The sequence below is a fragment of the Salmo salar genome, chromosome ssa10 (assembly GCF_905237065.1).
Source record: "Salmo salar chromosome ssa10, Ssal_v3.1, whole genome shotgun sequence".
NCBI lineage: Eukaryota > Metazoa > Chordata > Actinopteri > Salmoniformes > Salmonidae > Salmo > Salmo salar.
Window position 1 is genome coordinate 73,888,012 of NC_059451.1, and position 21,394 is coordinate 73,909,405.

Sequence of the window (21,394 nt, forward strand, 5' to 3'; positions counted from 1 at the left end):
TATTCAATATCCTAAAGTAATTAGGTTGTGTTGCACATTTCACAAATTGAAACAACCATCTCCACACGTTTTGTCTTATCTTTATTAATGCCATCACAGCATTAACTTAAAGAGCTTTTAAGAAATGTTTCACCAATGTGTCCAACTACTAGAAGTATCCCATATAGTGTGCTTTCAAGATGAAGTGTGGGGACTATAGCCTGGGACAGGGACGGGTTGAAGATGTCCGAGATGACGCCCGCCAGCTAGTCAGCACACACACACACACACACACACACTGAGGACGAGGCCAGGGATGCTATCTGAGCCTGCTGCTTTGTGAGCATTCACAATTTTGAGAGTTTTCGTCACGTCAGCCTCGGAAGAGGGAAAGCACCTGGTCTTCTGAAGCAGCGACAGTCTTCCTGGATGGCTTTTGCTCAATGAAGGTGTTAACGAGCTAGCTAACTATTTATTTGCCTAAACACTCATATTTGTAGGTGAATACGTTGCTGTCTATTCATTAATACCAATATGTCAATACGCTAGTGTCAGTGTTCAGTAGCATGTTAGCTAGCACAACAGCTAAGATAGCAACAATTATGAGCTGACTTTACATTAAAGCAAAACTTCACTTTTTATATATACTTTTGTCTTCGAAAAAAAACAGTTTTTGCTTTGTCATTATGGGGTATTGTGTGTAGATTTAATCAATTTTAGAATATGGCTGTAAGGTAACAAAATGTGTAAAAAGTCAAGGGGTCTGAATACTTTCCGAAAGCGCTGTATGCAGCCGTTTTCTTTAACGATTAGTTAGGTTAAAGTTAAGAGACAAAAGTAGTCTGTATAGCAATCTCGCTGGGCACAGACGTCAATTCAACGTCTATGCCACGTTGGTTCAACGTAATTTCATTGAAACAACTTTGAGTCAACCAGTGTGTGCGCAGTTGGATGCCAGTCATGTCAACCACCTCCTAACCTTCTACTGAAACCTGTGTATTGCCTCGTTCACGTCATGTCGGGAACTCGGAAATACAACCTTTCTACTGGGATAGGAGGAAACTCATATAAGATTGCTAAACAAGACTTTTAAATAGCTAATCAAATGGCTACCCGGACCACCTGCGTTGTCCCTTTTTTGCACTAACTCAATGCACACACACACTGGACTCTACTCACACATTCTTACACTAACACAAAGTATGTGTGGATAGCTGGGGGGTTGGTCCAGAGGGTGACTAGACTTCCCGGGCGGGAAGTTGGAGAATTTAGCATTTTTCAAACACGCCTTTCCTTTGTTTCTAGAGCTGTAATCATTATGCTTAATTCTATGTTTAAAAAAAATGTATATTTCTACATATCTAAGCATACCTCGTTGGGGAGGGGGGTGTCGACCTCTTATGCCTGGAGCTGGCCCTAGTGAGTGAGGAGGATGAAGGAATACAGGTTACTGTATGTGGAACTTTAGTTAGACCCAGTATGGCTTATCAATACCATTTAGAATCTGTCCCAGTTCAATGAGAGGATGTCTAAACACAAATGGGGAATGTCAGCCATGAAGCATTCTAATGACAGTGATCTGAAATATACACTGTATTCCCAATGTAGTGCACTACTATTGAGCTGGTCAGAAGTGGGTGTCATTTGGGACAGAGCCAGTAACTCTCCTGTGTATGAAAATCTTTCTCTACCTCATATGTCTTCTTTATAGTTATCTCCTCCCCACTCTACTCTGTCACCACACCACAAACCAGCTTCAACACAATCCATTTAAAAGTAAAATACATACCTCGGAATACTATTACTGTAGTGTTTGTTAATGTCATCTGTTAATGTCAGACATAAACATACAAACAACTGTAAAGTACCGGTGAAACGCAGTATTTTAACATTTTAGGAACTTGCTTATCCAATTCGAAAAGAAATTTGACAATCCAAATCATGACCTTGTTTTTGTTGTATTTATTTCCCATCACCAGAAATATTTTTGAATCACTGAACAATAGAAGGCCTAACTTAATCTATTCCTAACTCGGGATAGTTTATTTAAAAGACGATACATCTACAACGATATTATAGCGCAACATATTGAGTGGCAAGTCAAGATATTTGCAGTTTTTTATTGTTTGTTCAGTAGTACCACCTGTTGGACAGGTTTAATGTTGCGCCTGAGAATTATGGGTTCATTAAATATGCCAAATTTAGGCCTGGTTTCCAGGACGGCTCCATTGAACATGCTTTTAAGTCTAGTACTAGGCTTAATCTGTGTCTGGGGAAACCTTCCCAAATAGTTTAGTTAGCAAGTAAGCGAAACTACCTGTTCCATGATACTGAGGAAAATTGCATAGAGACGGATAACCAATAGAGAACATATCAATGGTTCTCAATGCAAACCAATATACATCAAAAACATACACCATGGTGAATGTACAAGATTAAAACATTGCATTTGATAGAATATAAATACATTACATTTTTATTAATTGCATCTCTGAAGATCTAATCAGTCCGATGAAGTAACTGCAGAAAAAAAAACTAAGCTGAATGAAGCATCACATATGGGGACTGTCGCCACCAGCATGACTAGTATCTATGTGGGCCCCTACTACAGTTTACACAGCTCAGCAGTATCATTAGCTCCATAGAGACGAAACCCAGGATAGAGGGGCTGAGTGAATGTGGTCTGGACTCTGTGGAGGAGGGTCATTGTGTCAGAGACGCTGTAGAAGGACAGAGTACCTGCCTTGTGATCCAGGTACACTCCCACTCTGGAGGACCAAGGGCCCGGTACATTAGTCACAACATTATTGTGTATGAAACGATAACCCCCCGTAGAGCACCCTAAACTCCAGGACTTGTCATTGGATCCGAATGCATGACCTGCCTTTGTTCTGCTGATGTCTTTATATGAGACTGCTGTATGAACCCAGTGCCCACTCCACTCCACCTCCCAGTAACAGCATCCAGACAGACCCTCTCTACACAAAACCTGGTAGTAGTTGGTGAATCTGTCTGGATGGTTAGGATATGGTTGGGCTTGATCTGTAAAGATGACCTTTCTCTTCCCTTCAGTTAGAAAGAATTCTTCACATGCTGTGTTTGGGTCCAGTGTGAGCTGACAGGAATCTGGGAGAAGAGCAGAGCAGAGACCAGCAGAGTTTAGAACAATAAGTTGTCAAATAATGTATCCACACTGGCAGCACAGTAGTCAGTAGGTTGCTGTAGATTTACAGGAATATGTTTTTTTTTTGGTGCTACAAAAATACAGTATGGGTTGGTACTGCATTATAGTAAATGATTGGCAGCACAGTAGCCAGTAGGTTGCTGTATTCTGTGGCTGTACCATTTCCCACAATGCACCATAATTTACAGTATGCTGCAGTAAAAATTAACGGCAAAACAGGTAATACAATACGTTATTGTAAAATTACAGCAATTGCTAACAGTGTAGCTGAATGTCATTGAGCCCCCATAATGCATTGCTTTTACAGTAGCTAACTAAGATTTTTAGCTGTACATTTTCACCAATTTGTTACAGTGTACCCTGTCTTTGATTATAGCAGAGCAGAGATCAAAGGAGCAAGACAATGAATTAGATAGCTGCAGTACTCAATCTTTGACAATATCTACTATTGCTATAGTATATATATTCCTATCTCAGTGTTTGTGAGGAGTGTCCGTAAAAAGAGAATTAGCGATAGAGATAGCATCAGCTGAGATTGCACCATTCGGATTAAAACAGTTCCTACATTAATATTGAGGTCTATTTAACATGACCAGTTCTGCACACTCACACCCTCTTCTGCGCTAAACTATGCCATTGGCTTTTCTTTGCTGCGTAATATTGCTGCCGCGGTAACATCGCTGCTACCCCGCTATACATTGTCTGTTTTCTGCTGGCCTCGACACCACCCTAGCCTCCACCTGTTTGGTTCGGCTATTTTCTCCTGTCAGGGGGATTGGTATATATCTCGCTCACTGCCTGTAGTTGATTGATAATGGTAACTCATTGATATGGCATCGAGACGTCCCCTGAAGTAGCATTGCCTAATGCCAAGACCAAATGTATTGTCATCTATGTTCTAATAAATTGTTAAACGAATATGTGGGTTTCCACTAAACTGTTAGTTACTTTGAATAAAGAGACTCACATTGTAAAAAATGTTCTCTGGTCTTGCGCTCTGTAGGCAAAACATCCACTACAGACAAACAAACACATTCACAGAGAGAGGGAATGTTATTGTCATACCATATTGCACATGTACAGTGCATTGTTATGTTACAGTGCATTATTACATTACAGCCTTATTCTAAAATGTATTTAAATAGTTTTTTTCCCACTCAATCTAAACACAATAGCCCATGATGACAAAGCAAAAACAGATTTTTTTTTTAAATGTATAAAAAAATAAAATATTACATTTACATAAGTATTCAGACCGTTTACTCAAGACTTTGTTAAAGCACTTTGGCAGCGATTACAACCTCGAGTCATCTTAGGTATGACGCTACAAGCTTGGTACTTTCTCCCATTCTTCTCTGCAGATCCTCTCAACCTCTGTCAGGTTGGATGGGGAGCGTCGCTGCACAGCTATTTTCAGGTCTCTCTAGAGATGTTCGATCTGGTTCAAGTCCGGGCTCTGGCTAGGTCACTCAAGGACATTCAGAGACTTGTCCCGAAGCCACTCCTGCGTTGTCTTGGCTGTGTGCCTAGGGTCGTTGTCCTGTTGTAAGGTGAACCTTCGACCCACTGATCTCCTGAACGCTCTGGAGCAGGTTTTCATCAAGGATCTTTCTGTACTTTGCTCTGTTCATCTTTCCCTCGATCCTGACTAGTCTCCCAGTCCCTGCCGCTGAAAAACCTACCCACAGCAAGATGCTGCCACCACCATGCTTCACCGTATGGATGGTGCCAGGTTTCCTCCAGACGTGACGTTTGGTATTCACTTCAATCTTGGTTTCAAGGTCTGAGAGTTCATTAGGTGCCTTTTGGCAAACTCTAAGTGGGCTGTCATGTGCCTTTTACTGAGGAGTGGCTTCCGTCTGGCCACTCTACCGTAATGGTCTGATTGGAAGGTTCTCACATCTCCACAGAGGACCTCTGGAGCTCTGTCAGATTGAACATCGGGTTCTTGGTCACCTCCCTGAGGTAATCAGGTTGGCCAGGCGGCCAGTTCTAGGAAGAGTCTTGGTGGTTCCAAACTTCTTCCATTTAAGAATGATGGAGGTCACTGTGTTCTTGGCGACCTTCAATGCTGCAGAATTTTCCCCAGATCTGTGCCTCAACACTATCCTGTCTCGGAGCTCTATGGACAATTCCTTCGACCTCATGGCTTGGTTTTTGCTCTGACATGCACTGTCAACTGTGGGACGTTATATAGACAGGTGTGTGCCATTCCAAATCATGTCCAATCAATTTAATTTATCAGAGGTGGACTCCAATCAAGTTGTAGAAAAATCTGTATGATCAATGTAAACAGGATGCACCTGAGCTCAATTTCCAGTCTCATAGCAAAGGGTCTGAATATTTATGTAAATAAGGTATTTCTGTTTTTTATAATAAATTAGAAAAATTTGTAAACACCTGTTTTTGCTTTGTCATTATGTGGTATTGTGTGTAGATTGATGAGGATTTTTTTTATTTAGCCCATTTTAGAATAAGGCTGTAACGTAACAAAATGTGGAAATAGTCAAGGGGTCTGAATACTTTCCAAATGCACTGTATATGAATTGTAGGGAACTTTCAGTGATGTAAAGTTGATGTTCTTATTATTTTCAACACACCTGTAGTCGAGATCTTGGTCCATTCTTCTTTAAGGAAGTATTCTAGTTTCTCTCTCAGCTCAGACACAGTCTTACTCACATATCCAAAGTACTGAAGAGGACGGACAGTGATGCTGGGAAAGTCTGAAGATACACTGGGACTGGAGAGAGACTGATAACTCTGGGGAGTCAGACAGACAGACAAATAATTGAGAGTTTCATCCATTCTACACTGATGTGTCACATGTACAGTTGAAGTCGGAAGTTTACATCCACTTAGGTTGGAGTCATTAAAACTAGTTTTTCAACCACTCCACAAATTTTTTGTTAACAAACTATAGTTTTGGCAAGTCGGTTAGGACATCTACTTTGTGCATGACACAAGTAATCTTTCCAACAATTGTTTACAGACAGATTATTTCAATTATAATTCACTGTATCACAATTCCAGTGGGTCAGAAGTGTCACAGTATCCACAGAAAATGGTGCCCCTCCTCGGCCGGGCGGCGCTCGGCAGTCGTCGTCGCCGGTCTACTAGCTGCCACCGATCTATGTTTCTGTGTTCGTTGTGTTTTGTCTGTCTAGGTCCGCACCTGTTTCCTTTTCTGTCATTAGTAGGGGGGGTATTTAGTTTGTTCCTTTGGGTTTGTGTTTTGTGCGGGATTATTTGTTTGTCAGCGGGCAGTAGTGTTGTACGTTGTGTTTTTCTCCAGCGTTTATATATTGGAGTATTGATTCTAGCCGGGCTGCGCCCCGTGCGTATTTTTCATCTTTATTGGATTACCTGTTTCCCTTTTGGGGTTTTGTGCGATCCCTGTGCTTTTGATTCACCTAGTGTGTTGGGTGTCAATAAACTTCGGCCTACCGGACAATAGTATCCTGCATTTGACTCTGCTCCTTCCTCCTGTCCTAAATATCCGTGACAAGAAGTTTACATACACTAAGTTGACTGTGCCTTTAAACAGCTTGGAAAATTCCAGAAAATTATGTCATGGCTTTAGAAGCTTCTGATAGGCTAATTGACATCATTTGAGTCAATTGGAGGTGTACCTGTGGATGTATTTCAAGGCCTACCTTCAAACGCAGTGTCTCTTTGCTTGACATCATGGGAAAATCAAAAGAAATCAGCCAAAACCTTAGAAAAAAATTGTGGACCTCCACAAGTCTGGTTCACCCTTGGGAGCAATTTCCAAATGCCTGAAGGTACCACGTTCATCTGTACAAACAATAGTACGCAAGTATAAACTCCATGGGACCACACAGCCATCATACCGCTTAGGAAGGAGACGCGTTCTGTCTCCTAGAGATGAACGTACTTTGGTGCGAAAAGTGCAAATCAATCCCTGAACAACAGCAAAGGACCTTGTGAAGATGCTGGAGGAAACGGGTACAAAAGTATCTATATCCACAGTAAAACGAGTCCTATATCGACATAACCTGAAAGGCCGCTCAGCAAGGAAGAAGCCACTGCTCCAAAACCGGCATAAAAAAGCCAGACTACGGTTTGCAACTGCACATGGGGACAAAGATCCTACTTTTTGGAGAAATGTCCTCTGGTCTGATGAAACAAAAATAGAACTGTTTGGCCATAATGACCATTGTTATGTTTGGAGGAAAAAGGGGGATGCTTGCAAGCCGAAGAACACCATCCCAACCGTGAAGCACGGGGGTGGCAGCATCCTTTTGTGGGGGTGCTTTGCTGCAGGAGGGACTGGTGCACTTCACAAAATAGATGACATCATGAGGATGGAAAATTATGTGAATATATTGAAGCAACATCTCAAGACATCAGACAGGAAGTTAAAGCTTGGTCGCAAATGGGTCTTCCAAATGAACAATGACCCCAAGCATACTTCCAAAGTTGTGGCAAAATGGCTTAAGGACAACAAAGTCAAGGTATTGGAGTGGCCATCATAAAGCCCTGACCTCAATTCTATAGAAAATTGGTGGGCAGAACTGAAAAGGCATGTGCGAGCAAGGAGGCCTAAAAACCTGACTCAGTTACACCAGCTCTGTCAGGAGGAATGGGCCAAAATCCACCCAACCTATTGTGGGAAGCTCGTGGAAGGCTACCCAAAACGTTTGAGCCAAGTTAAACAATTTAAAGGCAATGTTAACAAATACTAATTGAGTGTATGTAAACTGCTGACCCACGGGGAATGTGATGAAAGAAATAAAATCTGAAATAAATAATTCTCTCTACTATTATTCTGACATTTCACATTCTTAAAATAAAAGTGGTGATCCTAACTGACCTAAGACAGGGAATTTTTACTCTGATTAAATGTCTGGAATTGTGAAAAACTGAGTTTAAAGGTATTTGGCTAAGGTGTATGTAAACTTCTGACTTCAACTGTATCAAGGCAATATAGTTACCTGCAGGAAATGGATGTGGTCCTTTGTGTGTGACAGCTGGTCCAGCTCAGCGTTTCTCTTCCTCAGCTCAGCTAACTCCCGCTTCAGTTGCTCCAGAAGTCCTTCAGCTTGACTCACTTGAGCCTTCTCTTGGGCTCTGATCAGCTCCTTCACTTCAGAGCACCTTCTCTCAATGGAGCGGATCAGCTGAGTAAAGATCTTCTCAGTGTCCTCCACTGCTGCCTGTGCAGAGTGCTTTTAGGAGACAGAGAGAGAGGGAAGAGAAGGCTTCATGTTAAACATTCTATTCTCTCTTTAACTAGGAGCCCAGACAGCCTGTTCCCCACAGTGGGGATCAGTGAGTTTGGAGAGAGGGGTCTCTCGCTCTCTCTCTCTCTCTCTCTCTCTCTCTCTCTCTCTCTCTGAGAGAAGTGAAAAGGTGCATCTCTGGTCAATAATATTCACCTTGAGAGACTCCACAGTCTGTTGGAGCTCCTTCAACTCATTCTCTCTCTTCTGGACTCTCTGCTGGACCTTCTGCTGACTCATCCCCAGTTGCTTCTGTGGAAAGTCACTATTCAATGAGTTATCAAGCATTATTTGCCCAGTAGTTCCACTAATACAGTAATGAGACATAGGGCCCATAGAGAGTAAGGTCTAAAATAGTGAGGAAATACCTTCGCCATATGATAATTGATATGTTGCTATGTAAACCTACATGTATCAAGTAGTTTACACTGAACGTTGGAGTCATGAAAGGGCATATTCCGAATGATAATGGTGTTTGACTTGAGAAAATGGTGATACTTTAACCTAGATGCTCCAAATGTAATTGTGTACTACATCATACATTTCGTATTATATGGTCATTTCCATGTAAAGGACCCATGAGCACCAACATGTGAAGTTCATAGGAGCATATGAAATTGGGTGTCAAATGAAAGCTAAGAGTCTATATTTTGGGGAAATGAAGGCATAGATACATTTTTCAACCATTTTCCATCTTAAAAATTAGGCATATGTTTCCATCCACAGTTTTTATGCGAGTGAAGTCATACTATATACAAAAATGTATCACAACAGCTTTGAAGGAAACAGGAAGTTTCCGTACAATTTCATAAATGCCAACAGATAATTTCTTTGTTAGACATGGTGGGAGGGATCTTTTTGTGTCGGTAAAATGTATTATGCTAGACATTGTGGAAATGCCTTTAAGCGCAAATATTGATATAACAACCATCCAATCGAAGTAAACTTGGGAGTCACGCGATGGCATGGTGTGTGGTCCTCCAACTACGACTCGGGAAACCATGAAGTTTATTAGGCTACAGATTAAATATATTTATTAACTTCACAGGCTGGTAAAAGTGCACAGTGACCTTTCCAATAAATATTGAGGGTCTTATTCTAGTGACATGATGATTGATGCTTGACCGCCTTTTGACAAATAAAAATATTCTCGCTCTTATCCATAATAATCTCATCATGTAAACTAACCTACCCGCACAGCCTACCCACCTGCCAAGACCAGAGTAGGCACATTTGCTATTTAACGCAACAGGTTTTGTGACAAAACTTTAGATTTTTATTCGGTACATGAAAATGTAAGGAAAAAAGTCAGTTTTGTGTGCACTACGTCATCACGCACTGATTTGTATGTCAACAAGTCAGTTTGGTGGATCCACACCACTGGTGGAAAAATATGCATGTTTTCTTTATGCAGATGTTTTTATATTTGCATGAGAATCTGTTGCCAATTGGATGGAAACCAAGCAACTAATGGCTTTGATTTCTGGTCAAACAGATGGAAAAGGGGTTTTAGACAACATCTACCAGAAAAAAAGTCTTAAAAGTTATTAGAAATACATCAAAACAAAATAATGTTTAAGTACAGACCCCTGCCAATTAATATCAACACTTATATTTCGTTTGGATAAATTATTGGCCTTCTGTAAGTTTAAGAAACATCGCCTTGTAATTCCGTTACCAAAGAGCCACAGATTTTTAAAAGCTCAGTGCATGATGGAGCTTTGGCCTGGTGACATTACCAGGTGGTAAATTAGTTAATAGACCAATAAGAAAGAGTTCCAAACATCTCTGCCAATAACAGCTAGTTTTCAGTTTTCCCCTCCCCACTCAGACCACTCCCAGACAGTCCAAGCTAAATTCTTGCTTGAGAAATGTATCTTCGCTAAGAAGCTATTTGTTTCTTTTAGACCATTTTAATTGAAAACAATCATGATTTGGTGTTGAAATAAAATAAAAATGTCTGCGTTTAACCTAATATATATTTTTACATTTCCCTCATGAGGAGGGAGAATAGTGAAAGTTCACAGAAGTAACAAGCAAAGGTAGACCTACCAGTTAGTTAGTGTTTTTACTGATAATTTAAAGAAAAATCATTATTAAGTCATTAAAACTCGTAATTCCGTTACCAAATTGGTAACGTCCACATCTGAACCAATCATAGAAGTCTATGTTTTATAAGTTTGTACAGCACAGTAAAGAACATTTTGGAGAGTATAGTTCAGTACAGCACACTAGAATACAGTATAATGTACTGCATTGTACTGAATTCTACTGTGCTGTACTGTGATGTCCAAAATTGTGAAACAAAGACGTCTACAATAGGTTCAGATTGGGTCCGGTCTGGACCAACCAAATTTAGTCTTGTTTGTGGCAGATCTCACTAGAATAATAGCCAGTGGGGGGCTCCCAAGTGGCACAGCGGTCTACGGCACTGCATCGCAGTGCTAGAGGCATCACTACAGACCCTGGTTTGTTCCCAGGCTGTATCACAACCGGCCGTGATCGGGAGTCCCATAGGGCGGCGCACAATTGTCCCAGCGTCGTCCAGGTTAGGGGAGGGTTTGGCTGGGGGGGCTTTACTTGGCTCATCGCACTCTAGCGACTCCTTGTGGCGGGCTGGGCGCCTGCAGGCTGACCTCAGTCGTCAGGTGTGTTTCCTCAGACACATTGGTGTGGCTGACTTCCGGGTTAAGCAGGCGTGTGTTAAGAAGCGGGGTTTGGCTGGTCATGTTTCGGAGGACGCATGACTCGAACCTTCGCCTCGCATGCGCGTTGGGGAGTTTAAGATTAAAACTGGGTAGAAAAAAAGGGGGTAAAAAAAATCTAAATTAAAAGAATAATAGCCAGTGTGTAGAATAAAATCCATACATGTAAAGGATTATATTGCATTTTTCTAACGTTCTGTACCTATTCAGGATACATCACCATGAAAAGACTGACATTTATATCCATAATTATGCATTTCTGTATAGTACAGATCAGGGACACGATGTAGTTCCGTTACTGGGTGTAAATCCACTTCACTTACTGTAGTTCAATAACCAAAATAGATTTTTTCAAACTTAAGCTGTCATGTCATAACTGACAACCCCATTCTTTCTGCAGACATCTTTGAATCTTAATTCAGAGTAGATATTTAAGAGTTTTTGGAAAACGCGGTCATACAAAAAAAGAGAGATTTGACCGTAATTCTGTTGCCAAACTTTGCATCTGCACAGTTCTTCCAGTAAATGTGATATTGTGAATGTTTCTGTGTAGATTGTTCCAAGTAGTCCTTGTGCATTGTTGTATGGTTTGCTAAACTTTGAAATCAATGTTTTTTGTTTGGCATACATTTTAAAGTGGAAAATTGGAGTCTCATATTAATTCCGTTGATGTGAAATTACCTATATGCTCCAAACTGCAAAGAAAAAAAGGGAAAAAAAGCTATTCCAATTCCAAAGTGCTTAAAGAGCGACTGCCCCAAAAAACAACTTCTTGTTTTGAAATTGGCCTATATGGCATCGATATGAGTAAGAAATTTTTATCTTCAGTATCAAAATTGACTACAGAGTGTAAATAGGATCATTTTGGTAGTAAAGTCTGGTATGACTATGTCATGGTATTTCACAGAATGAATGGTGCTGTAACAGTTTTCTGTAGGTTGGGTTTATTTGAATCCTGCTCACAGCTGGAAGCACTCAAGTAATCATCAATTCAAAACACAGCTGCACAAGATTCACTCTTAATGCCAATGGCAAAGATTGCTGATTATATTGACAAGATATTCGAGTGACCGCTCTAACAATGGAAATACAAGTCCTCAAAGAAGGAAGGTAGGCAGGAGGAGGCGAGATCGGGTGGGACCATTCTAGCCAACGAGCGGGCCATCGAGCGAGTGGCGCAGTGCTCTAAGGCACTGCATCTCAGTGCAAGAGGTGTCACTACAGTCCCTGGTTCGAATCCAGGCTGTATCACATCCGGCCGTGATTGGGAGTCCCATAGGGCAGCGCATAATTGGCCCAGCGTCGTCCGGGTTTGGCCGTCATTGTAAATAAGAATTTGCTCTTAACTGACTTGCCTAGTTAAATAAAGGTTAAAAGTACATGTGCGAAGAGCACACAATATAGATAGATAGAGGACTCATCTTTGTATCTGTGCCAATATAGCGACTTTGACAGCATGGGCAGCGCCATTAACCATCTTCATTTTAAAGTAGTCAATTTTCCTTCATTGGCTGATTGCTCCCAACTCATAGGAATCCCCACCCAGTTGACTACTTTAAAATGGTGGAAGCCCTAAATGGCAATGTCCATGCTAACACAGCTTTTATCCACGATGAGTCCTCTATTTATCCCTATGACAATATAAAGTCGTTTTGGGTAATTTGTCAAAATGCCACTTATATCAGTACATTCGTAACAACCTAGCCATTACGAAACTTCTATTCAATCAAATAAGCCTCACGTTGCCTAATGTATTGATAAGTCACCTTGTCCAAGAGAGAGATTTACATGGTTATCAAAACGTCACACCAGGGTAAGCCTACACGAAACACAACCCTTATTTTAAGTGTTTTTAAAATCCCCATATGGGAAAAATGAATGGTGGAAAAACGATTGGAACCATTTCCCTGTTTGACCGCTAGGTTTAATGAGTGTTATGACACCTTCTCTGTGGGGCTCTATTAGTGGAAACCAAGACTGTTCTCAGAGCAAGACTACCTCTTTTGACTAGCAGAAGTTACTTTTCATGGCAGGTTAAGAGAAATTACGCAGCAAGTTAGGATAATTAACATGGCAGGTTAGGCTAATTAGGTTAGGGTTTGCTAAAATTATCCTTGAGTGTACAAAACATTAGGAACACCTTCCTCATTTTTGAGTTGCACATCATTTTGCCCTCAGAACAGCCTCAATTCGTTGGGGGCATGGACAAACATTCCACAGGGATGCTGGCCTATGTTGCCTCAAATGCTTCCCACAAGTTGTGTCAAGTTGGCTGGTAGTGGATCTCTACTCTAAATAGCTTGTTCCATCTCATCGCACAGATGCTCTATTGGATTGAGATCTGGTGACTGGGCAGGCCACTGCAGTAAGCTGAAATCACTGTGTTCGTGGAACCATTCCTGGACAATCCTAGCCTTGTGACATGGGGGATGATCCTGCTGAAAAAAATCCATTCTCAGATTGATAAACTGCTGCCATGAAGGTATGCACCTGATTGGTAATAATACTTATATATCCTGTGGCATTCAATCAATTAATCAGATTTATTTATAAATCCCTTTTTACATCAGCCGATGTCACAAAGTGCTATACAGAAACCCAGCCTAAAACCACAAACAGCAAGCAATGCAGATGTAGAAGCACGGTGGCTAGGGGAAAAACTCCCTAGAAAGGCAGAAACCTAGGAAGAAACCTAGAGAGGAAGCGTGCTCCATTTTTAAAAGGGGGCCCAATGTGTGCCATGAAAGCACACCCAGTCAAAGTAACCAGATGTGGTGTGGTGTTGATATCGTGTGTATCTAAAAAGTGCAAAAGGAGAGTACATTGCGGTTCGCGAAATGATCGATGCATGAAGTGGACAGCTTTGATTTTCGGAGCAGGGCACCGGTGAAAGGTGTTCTCTGGCATTAGTTGGACATTGATAATCAATATTTTAGGCCCAAAAAATTATAGGAGTAGATTATGCACGCCGCTTGACCTGCATGGGGAAAATAAGCAAAGTTTATCTGTATTATTGATGTTTGATGAGTATTTACCACCCTATGTAAAGTTGGGATATTTAAGATGCGCTGTAAGAGCGTTCGTGTAAAACCCGATGCAATGCAAGAAGTGTAAAAAGGTTGGCCATGTGTCAAGTGTTTGCAGACGGAAGGAATATGTAATTGAAGAGTCTGTGAATGTAAAATGTTGCAACTGTGGTAGGGATCATATTTCCGAATTGGGGGGGGGGGGGGGCAGTGCCCCTGTGACAACAATTTTGGACCCCCTTGTGGCCCCCCTAAATGTGGAGTATGAAATAATTTTTACATAACTAAGTTTTGCTATCGTTCTTTTTTTACATCCGTTATTAGACAGTGGCAACGATGATGATTATGAACATGGTCTTTTGCCTGCTAATGCCTGCAATGCAGTGAAGAAAACGATATGACAACAATAACGTCTAATGTAACTGGCCCCTCTAACAGTACAACTGGCCCCAGCTTGGCCCCCCAGTTGAAATGGTCTAGAACTGCCACTGTTCCAAGACTAAACGGCAGAAGCACCTCAAGGACGACTGTCGACAGGAAATGTCCCGCCGTCACAGGATCCTTCTGAGCCTGCGTAGGGACCTGACTAAAACAGAAAAGCAGGCTGATTTAGTTTAATTAACATTTCGTTATTATTTTTGTTTTTTACCCAATTTTTTTATTTTTGGAACTTTATTATCCACCTGTACAGTAGGTGGCGGAATGCACATATAATTGTTGCGAACGCCATTATACCAAAGAAGAAGACGACGTCTGGTTTTCATGCAATTTCTTTCACTTGAGAAATACTGTGCCAAACATCTTAGTGAGATGTAAAGATCCAAAGCAAAAAATGTCAAAATGGATTACAGATTTCTTGCGTTATCTTTGATTAATTCAGACTATTTTGATAAAGTGTACTGGTTTACGGCGTCTCGAGGGACAAACAGTAATATTGCGTTTTTCAAGCGAAGGTATTTTAAGGGGGTATGCGAGCGCACACGTTCACGTCGCCTAGCCGAGTTCTACTATGAGCAACCCGGACCTATGTATGCGGAAGAATGCGCAAAGCTGTCATCAAGGCAAAGGGCGGCTACTTTGAAGAATCTCAAATAAAAAAATCTATTTTGATTTGTCTAACCTTTTTGGGCTACTACATGATTCAAATGTGTTATTTCATAGTTTAGATCTCTTCACTATTATTCTACAATGTAGAAAATAGTAAAAATAAAGAAAAACCCTTGTATGAGTAGGTGTGTCCAAACTTTTGACTGGTACTTTATATTCTCACAGTTTGTGTTACTTCTGCTGTGGGTCAATTATATTTTAAATATATATCATTAAAACAGACTTAGTTCCCACTGTATCTTTAAGTCTTTGTTCATCACACAGTCACCAACAAGTTGAACATGTCCTACCTGTTTCTCAGTTCTCTCTGCTGCAGCTGACACTGTATCATGGCCTTTATGTACATCCATCACACACAGCCTACAGATACACTGCTGATGTGTACGACAGTAAAACTCCAGCAGTTTGTCATGATGAGAGCAGATCTTCTCCTGTAGTTGAGCTGTGGCTTTAATCAATTTGTGCTTCTTAAAGGCAGGAACTTCATAGTGAGGTTGGAGGTGAGTCTCACAGTAAGAGGCCAAACACGCCAGACAGGACATGAGGGCTTTCTGCTTTCTGGTCCCAGTGCAGAAATCACATGCCACATCTCCAGGTCCAGCATAGCACAGAGCAGGAGGGGGAGCAGCCTGGAGTCCTGTCTTCTTCAGTTTCTCAACTACCTCAGCCAACATGTTATTTTTCCTCAGAGTAGGCCTTGGAGTGAAGGTCTGTCTGCACTGGGGACAGCTATAGACCCCTTTCAGAACATTCTTATCCCAGCAGTCCTCGATACACCTCCAACAGTAACTGTGTCCACAGGCAGTAGTGACTGGTTCCTTCAGTAGATCCAGACAGACAGAACAACAGAACTGGTCCTGATCCAGGAGAACTCCTTGCTGAGCCATTTGGACTGTTGTTCACTCTCACACAGACAGATACTCAGAGCAGCTTTGTTTTCTCAGAAGAGAGTTTGTGGGAGGGAGAGGGACTTCCTGGTTCTGCCAGAGGGGTGTGGTTAGAGAGAGAGAGAGAGAGAACTGGGGCGGGTTCAGCAGGACGCAACGTTTTAGAACATTCAGAGAGAAATGTTATGTAGAATTAACATGCCACTCCAACATGTAGAATAAGGAATCACTTTGGCTCTATTTGTGTATTTCTATCTGCAATGTTCAAGAACATTTTGCAACTGAACGTGGCCCTGCAGGCAACTTCAAGAGAGAAACAAACCGTTTTGTTCCTAGGTTAGGGCCTGAAGTTTAATATGGAATAAATCAAACAATTAAACATTCTCAAATGCGAGTTGTTAGAATATATGAAGTATGTTGTTCAAGGTTCCAGTTTATTTTTGCATAATTAGTTAGGTTGAAGTTAGACAAGATCAAAGTAGCTTTTCAGATAAGCAGGGGGTTGGGTTTGAGGGAGTTTAATTAGGCTGAACCAGGGTGCACCGGGCTATGGCCCATGACATGACCGGGCAAAACCGGTGAGGGAGGAACGCCCTTCTCAAATTGAACAGTGGGTGAACTGGTTTTGCATCGCCTGGTGCCCCGGTTGGGCAAGGTTTGCCATCTGCTTTGAACTGGACACTCGGCTCATGCCCAGGAGGCAGACGGTTACAAAATTAATGCAATTACTTTTCACCCAGTGCAAACTCCTCCTACCCGGTTAACCGTACCATTTGAGCCCTATCAGTCCCGAGACCCCAGTATCACGTTTCAGGTAAGACCCAAATGCAGAGTGTGTTGAAGTAACAATGTTTATTACAGCAACAGGGGCAGGCAAACGACAGGTCAAGGCAGGCAGAGGTCGATAATCCAGAGTAGTGGGGCAAGGGTACAGGACGGCAGGCAGGCTCAGGGTCAGGCAGAGTGGTCAGGCAGGGGTGGCTCAGAGTCAGGACAGGCAAGGGTTAAAACCAGGAGGGCGAGAAAAAGAGAGACAGAGGGAAATCAGGAGCTGAGACGTTAAACTGGTTGACTTGACAAACGAGACGAACTGGCAACAGACAAACAGGGAACAAAGGTATAAGTACCCAGGGGATAATGGGGAAGATGGGCGACGCCTGGAAGCGGGTGGAGACAAGCACAAGGACAGGTGGAACAGATCAGGGTGTGACACCCAGCAAAAATGGGCTTTTCATTGATGACTTTCATTCATCCAGCTCTTATACTGTATTTAGCCTCACAATTAAGTGTTTTACCCCTTTCTTTTCAGGATAACCAGGGCTACAAGTGGAACACAAAACTTTTTGACAAAATCCGTTTTATTGACAAATGTAAAAAAATAAATAAAAAAACTGTAAAAGGCTGCCAAAGCAAAAACCTGGTAAAAATGAATTTATATGAATGCTGTACAGAAATAGTTCTCACTGGGAAATTAATATCCAACTAGTCGATGACAACTGTGAGTTTGGAGTTGTGACTTCACCTATGTGAGGTTATTACAGTATTATAGACACTATGTCCTAGGATTTCCGATGATCTTCTATGTAGAAGAACCCCTTACCTTCTAACGACTCTAGTGTAGTTTGTGAACATCAAAGAGCAAAGTGTGTTACATGTTCGTGAATCTCAGCTTTTCATACCTACCTTTTAATAGTTTGTAGCTCAAACCATTCGGAATCTACAGACGTTTTTGTTTAAAATTGTCACACTTGTCGTTGGAAATGGAGGACCAAAACGCAGCAGGTATGTGTATGCTCATCTTGCTCTTTTAATAAATACAAAATGAACACCAAAATAACAAAGAACGAACGATCGACAAAAAACAGTCTGGTAAGGCACAAGGCTATACACAGAATAATCACCCACAAAATACAAGACAAACACACCCAACTAATATAGGACTTCCAATCAAAGGCAACACCAAACAGCTGCCTTCAATTGGAAGTCCAACCCCAATTAACTCAACATAGAACCAGACACACTAGACTAAACATAGAAATACCTAAACATAAACCAAAACCCGGAAATACTAAATCAAACACCCTTTTAACAAACACACCACCCCGAACCACATAAAACGAATACCCTCTGCCACGTCCTGACCAAACTACAATACTAATTAACCCTTATACTGGCCAGGACGTGACAAAAATACCTGGCACCAGGCCCTTTGGGGATTCGCCCTTGTCTCACAAACACCGCTCAAGCTCAGCCCCCGTTAATTACACAAACTGGTTGGTATCTACAGATGAAGAAGAAATAGACAAATCCAATGTTCCAACCCAGAAGTCTGTAGCTCAAACACATAATGATTTAAAACGGGTTAGAAGTCCAAAACACGCCGACGTTACGGTGGGACACAATGGGTTAATCGAATCCCCTCAATGACAGTCATGTCAACCACTTCCTAGCCTTCTACCACACCCAATTCCGTTTTTAGGTGGCCCCCAACCAAATTATTATAAAGAAATGTGGGGAAGTCAACTTACTGTTCGTATAGTAGTAGAATACACAATGTGGAATTTCGAAATTCAGTTGGGGATCAGAGGTTTTCCTCTTGTTATGTCAGTCACTGATAGTCACTCAATTAGCCCATGTCATTTAACGTTTTATAGATTGCTAGGTAAATTAGTCTAGCCTGCTATCTAAACTTTGTAGTAATCATGGCCAATTTACTGACCGGGCACGCATGATATGTGTCCAGGGGACCTGACCTCTTGATTTTGTTAGTCACTCTCACTCAGATATTGTATGAACATGGCATAATGCCGTGTTCACGTGCTTGTCAGAACTTCCTATTTCTTAAATGTGATGTCGGGAAAAATGACTTATTTTCATTGACGTGCTTTCTGGCCGTAACACTTACACTACAAAACCAATACGATTTTAGTGAGCTTGATCAGTTAACTAATGTTGCTTGCTTAACATTGACGACATTGTCAGACTAGCTACATTATCTATATTGATAAGGTTGAGGTTGTCAAAAACGGATTTGTTGTCATCTTTTGGTTGAAAGGTAAAATGTCAGTTGTGAAACTTCACAACTTCGCAACTCGGGCCACAACATTTTTTACGAGCCTCCCACTTGTAATTCTGACTTGGAGGGTCATTCAGATGAAAGTTCCCAGTCAGAACTAGGAATTTACGATAACACTGATAGCATGTGAACGCGACATATGTCATGGCAAAATATGTAGAATTGCAGGAAATTTGCTTAAAAGCGGCACATTTTTCTCGCCATCCAATGCAAAAATGAGTGGAATCGCATGAAATTTGTTTTAAAACTGCAAACGTTTCCCTCTGCCCCATGGAAAAAATGTGTAGAATTGCAGGACATTAACTTTAAAACTGCACATTTTTCTCTCTGCTGCCAAGGGGGGCACTAAAATGTTTTGCAGGCCCCAAAATACTAGATGGCATCTGTGTAATATATCCCCCGTGAAGGCAGGGGCCCTCTCTTTGAAATCTTTATGGGAAGAAGTGAGATTTCCCATGTTAACAATACAATATTGGGCTATGTACACTGCTTGCCTGTTTCATTGAGACAAAATGGTGACAAAAATAAATTACAGTGCCTTTGGAAAGTATTCAGACACTTTGACTTTTTCCACATTTTGTTATGTTACAGCCTTATTCTAAAATTGATTAAATAAAAAATAAAAGATACTCAGCAATCTACACACAATACCCCATAATGACAAAGCAACAGGTTTTAGCAATTTATTTACATAAGTATTTAGACCCATTGCTATGAGACTCAAAATTTTGCTCAGGTGCATCCTGTTTCCATTGATCATCCTTGAGATGTTTCTACAATTTGATTGGAGTCCACCTGTGGTAAGTTCAACTGATTGGACAAGATTTGGAAAGGCAAACACCTGTCTATATAAGGTCCCACAGTTGACAGTGCATGACAGAGCAAAAACCAAGCCATGAGGTCTAAGGAATTGTTGATAGAGCTCCAAGACATGATTGTGTCGAGGCACAGATCTGGGGAAAGGTACCAAAGCATTTCTGCAGCATTGAAGGTCCCCAAGAACACAGTGGCCTCCATCATTCTTCAATGGAAGAAGTTTATAATCACTAAGACTCTTCCTAGAGCTGGCCGCCCGGCCAAACTGAGAAATTCGGGGGAGAAGGTTCCTTGGTCAGGGAGGTGACCATGAACCCAATTGTCACTCTGACAGAGCTCTAGAGTTCCTCTGTGGAGATGGGAGAACCTTCCAGAAGGACAACCATCTCTGCAGCACTCTACCTATCAGGCCTTTATGGTAGAGTGGCCAGACAGAAGCCACTACTCAGTAAAAGGCACATGACAGCCCACTTGGAATTTGCCAAAAGGCACCTAAAGACTCTCAGACCATGAGAAACAGTCTGATGAAACCAAGATTGAACTCTTTGGCCTGAATGCCAAGCGTCACGTCTGGAGGAAACCTGGGACCATCCCTACGGTGAAGCATGGTGGTGGCAGCATCATGCTGTGGGGATGTTTTTCAGCAGCAGGGACTGCAAGACTAGTCAGGATTGAGGGAAAGATGAACAGAGCAAAGTACAGAGAGATCCTTGATGAAAACCTGCTCCAGAGCGCTCAGGACCTCAGACTGGGGCGAAGGTTCACCTTCCAACAGGACAACGACCCTAAGAACACAGCCAAGACAACGCAGTAGTGGCTTCAGGACAAGTCTCTGAATGTCCTTGAGTGGCCCAGCCAGAGCCCGGACTTGAACCCGATCAAACATCTCTGAATAGACCTGAAAATAGCTGTGCAGCAAAGCTCCCCGTCCAACCTGACAGAGCTTGAGAGGATCTGCAGAGAAGAATGGGAGAAACTTCCCAAATACATGTGTGCCAAGCTTGTAGTGTCATACCCAAGAAGACTCGGATATAATCGCTGCCTAAGGTGCTTCAACCAAGTACTGAGTAAAGGGTCTGAATACTTAGTTAAATGTGTATTTTTTTTATTTTTATAAATTAGCAATCATTTCCAAAAACCTGTTGTTGCTTTGTCATAATGGGGTATTGTGTGTAGTTTGATGAGAAAAAACAACAATTCAATCAATTTTCGAATATGGCTGTAACCTAACAAAATGTGGAAAAAGTCAAGGGGTCTCAATATTTTCCGAAGGCACTATATATACCCGTTTTTGCAACACAATGATGCAAGCAAAAATACATTTGGGACTGATTTGCTCGTAAAAAAATGTGTGGGGCAGAAACAGGCCAG

At 41.6% G+C, this 21,394-nt stretch overlaps 1 protein-coding gene across 1 annotated transcript; it reads right to left on the minus strand.

Moving 5' to 3' along the window:
• Positions 1 to 2,083: 2,083 nt before the first annotated feature.
• Positions 2,084 to 16,194, minus strand: LOC106561083 (tripartite motif-containing protein 16). Its single transcript, XM_014124705.2, has 6 exons — positions 15,535 to 16,194; positions 8,563 to 8,658; positions 8,119 to 8,352; positions 5,764 to 5,923; positions 4,131 to 4,178; positions 2,084 to 3,105 (listed from the first exon to the last, which is right to left on the minus strand). Exons 1-6 carry the CDS (start codon positions 16,129 to 16,131, stop codon positions 2,585 to 2,587), a joined length of 1,656 nt encoding a protein of 551 aa, XP_013980180.1. The 5' UTR covers positions 16,132 to 16,194; the 3' UTR covers positions 2,084 to 2,584.
• Between the last annotated feature and the right edge of the window lie 5,200 nt (positions 16,195 to 21,394).

Bases quoted from the DNA above. Each gene is read 5' to 3' on its own strand.
- LOC106561083 (XM_014124705.2), bottom strand. From the start codon at position 16,131: ATGGCTCAGCAAGGAGTTCTCCTGGATCAGGACCAGTTCTGTTGTTCT. The intron at 8,353-8,562 runs GTGAATATTATT...GTCTCCTAAAAG, and splicing joins AGACTGTGGAGTCTCTCAAG to CACTCTGCACAGGCAGCAGT. The intron at 3,106-4,130 runs GTGAGTCTCTTT...CTCTTCTCCCAG, and splicing joins CAGAGAACATTTTTTACAAT to ATTCCTGTCAGCTCACACTG.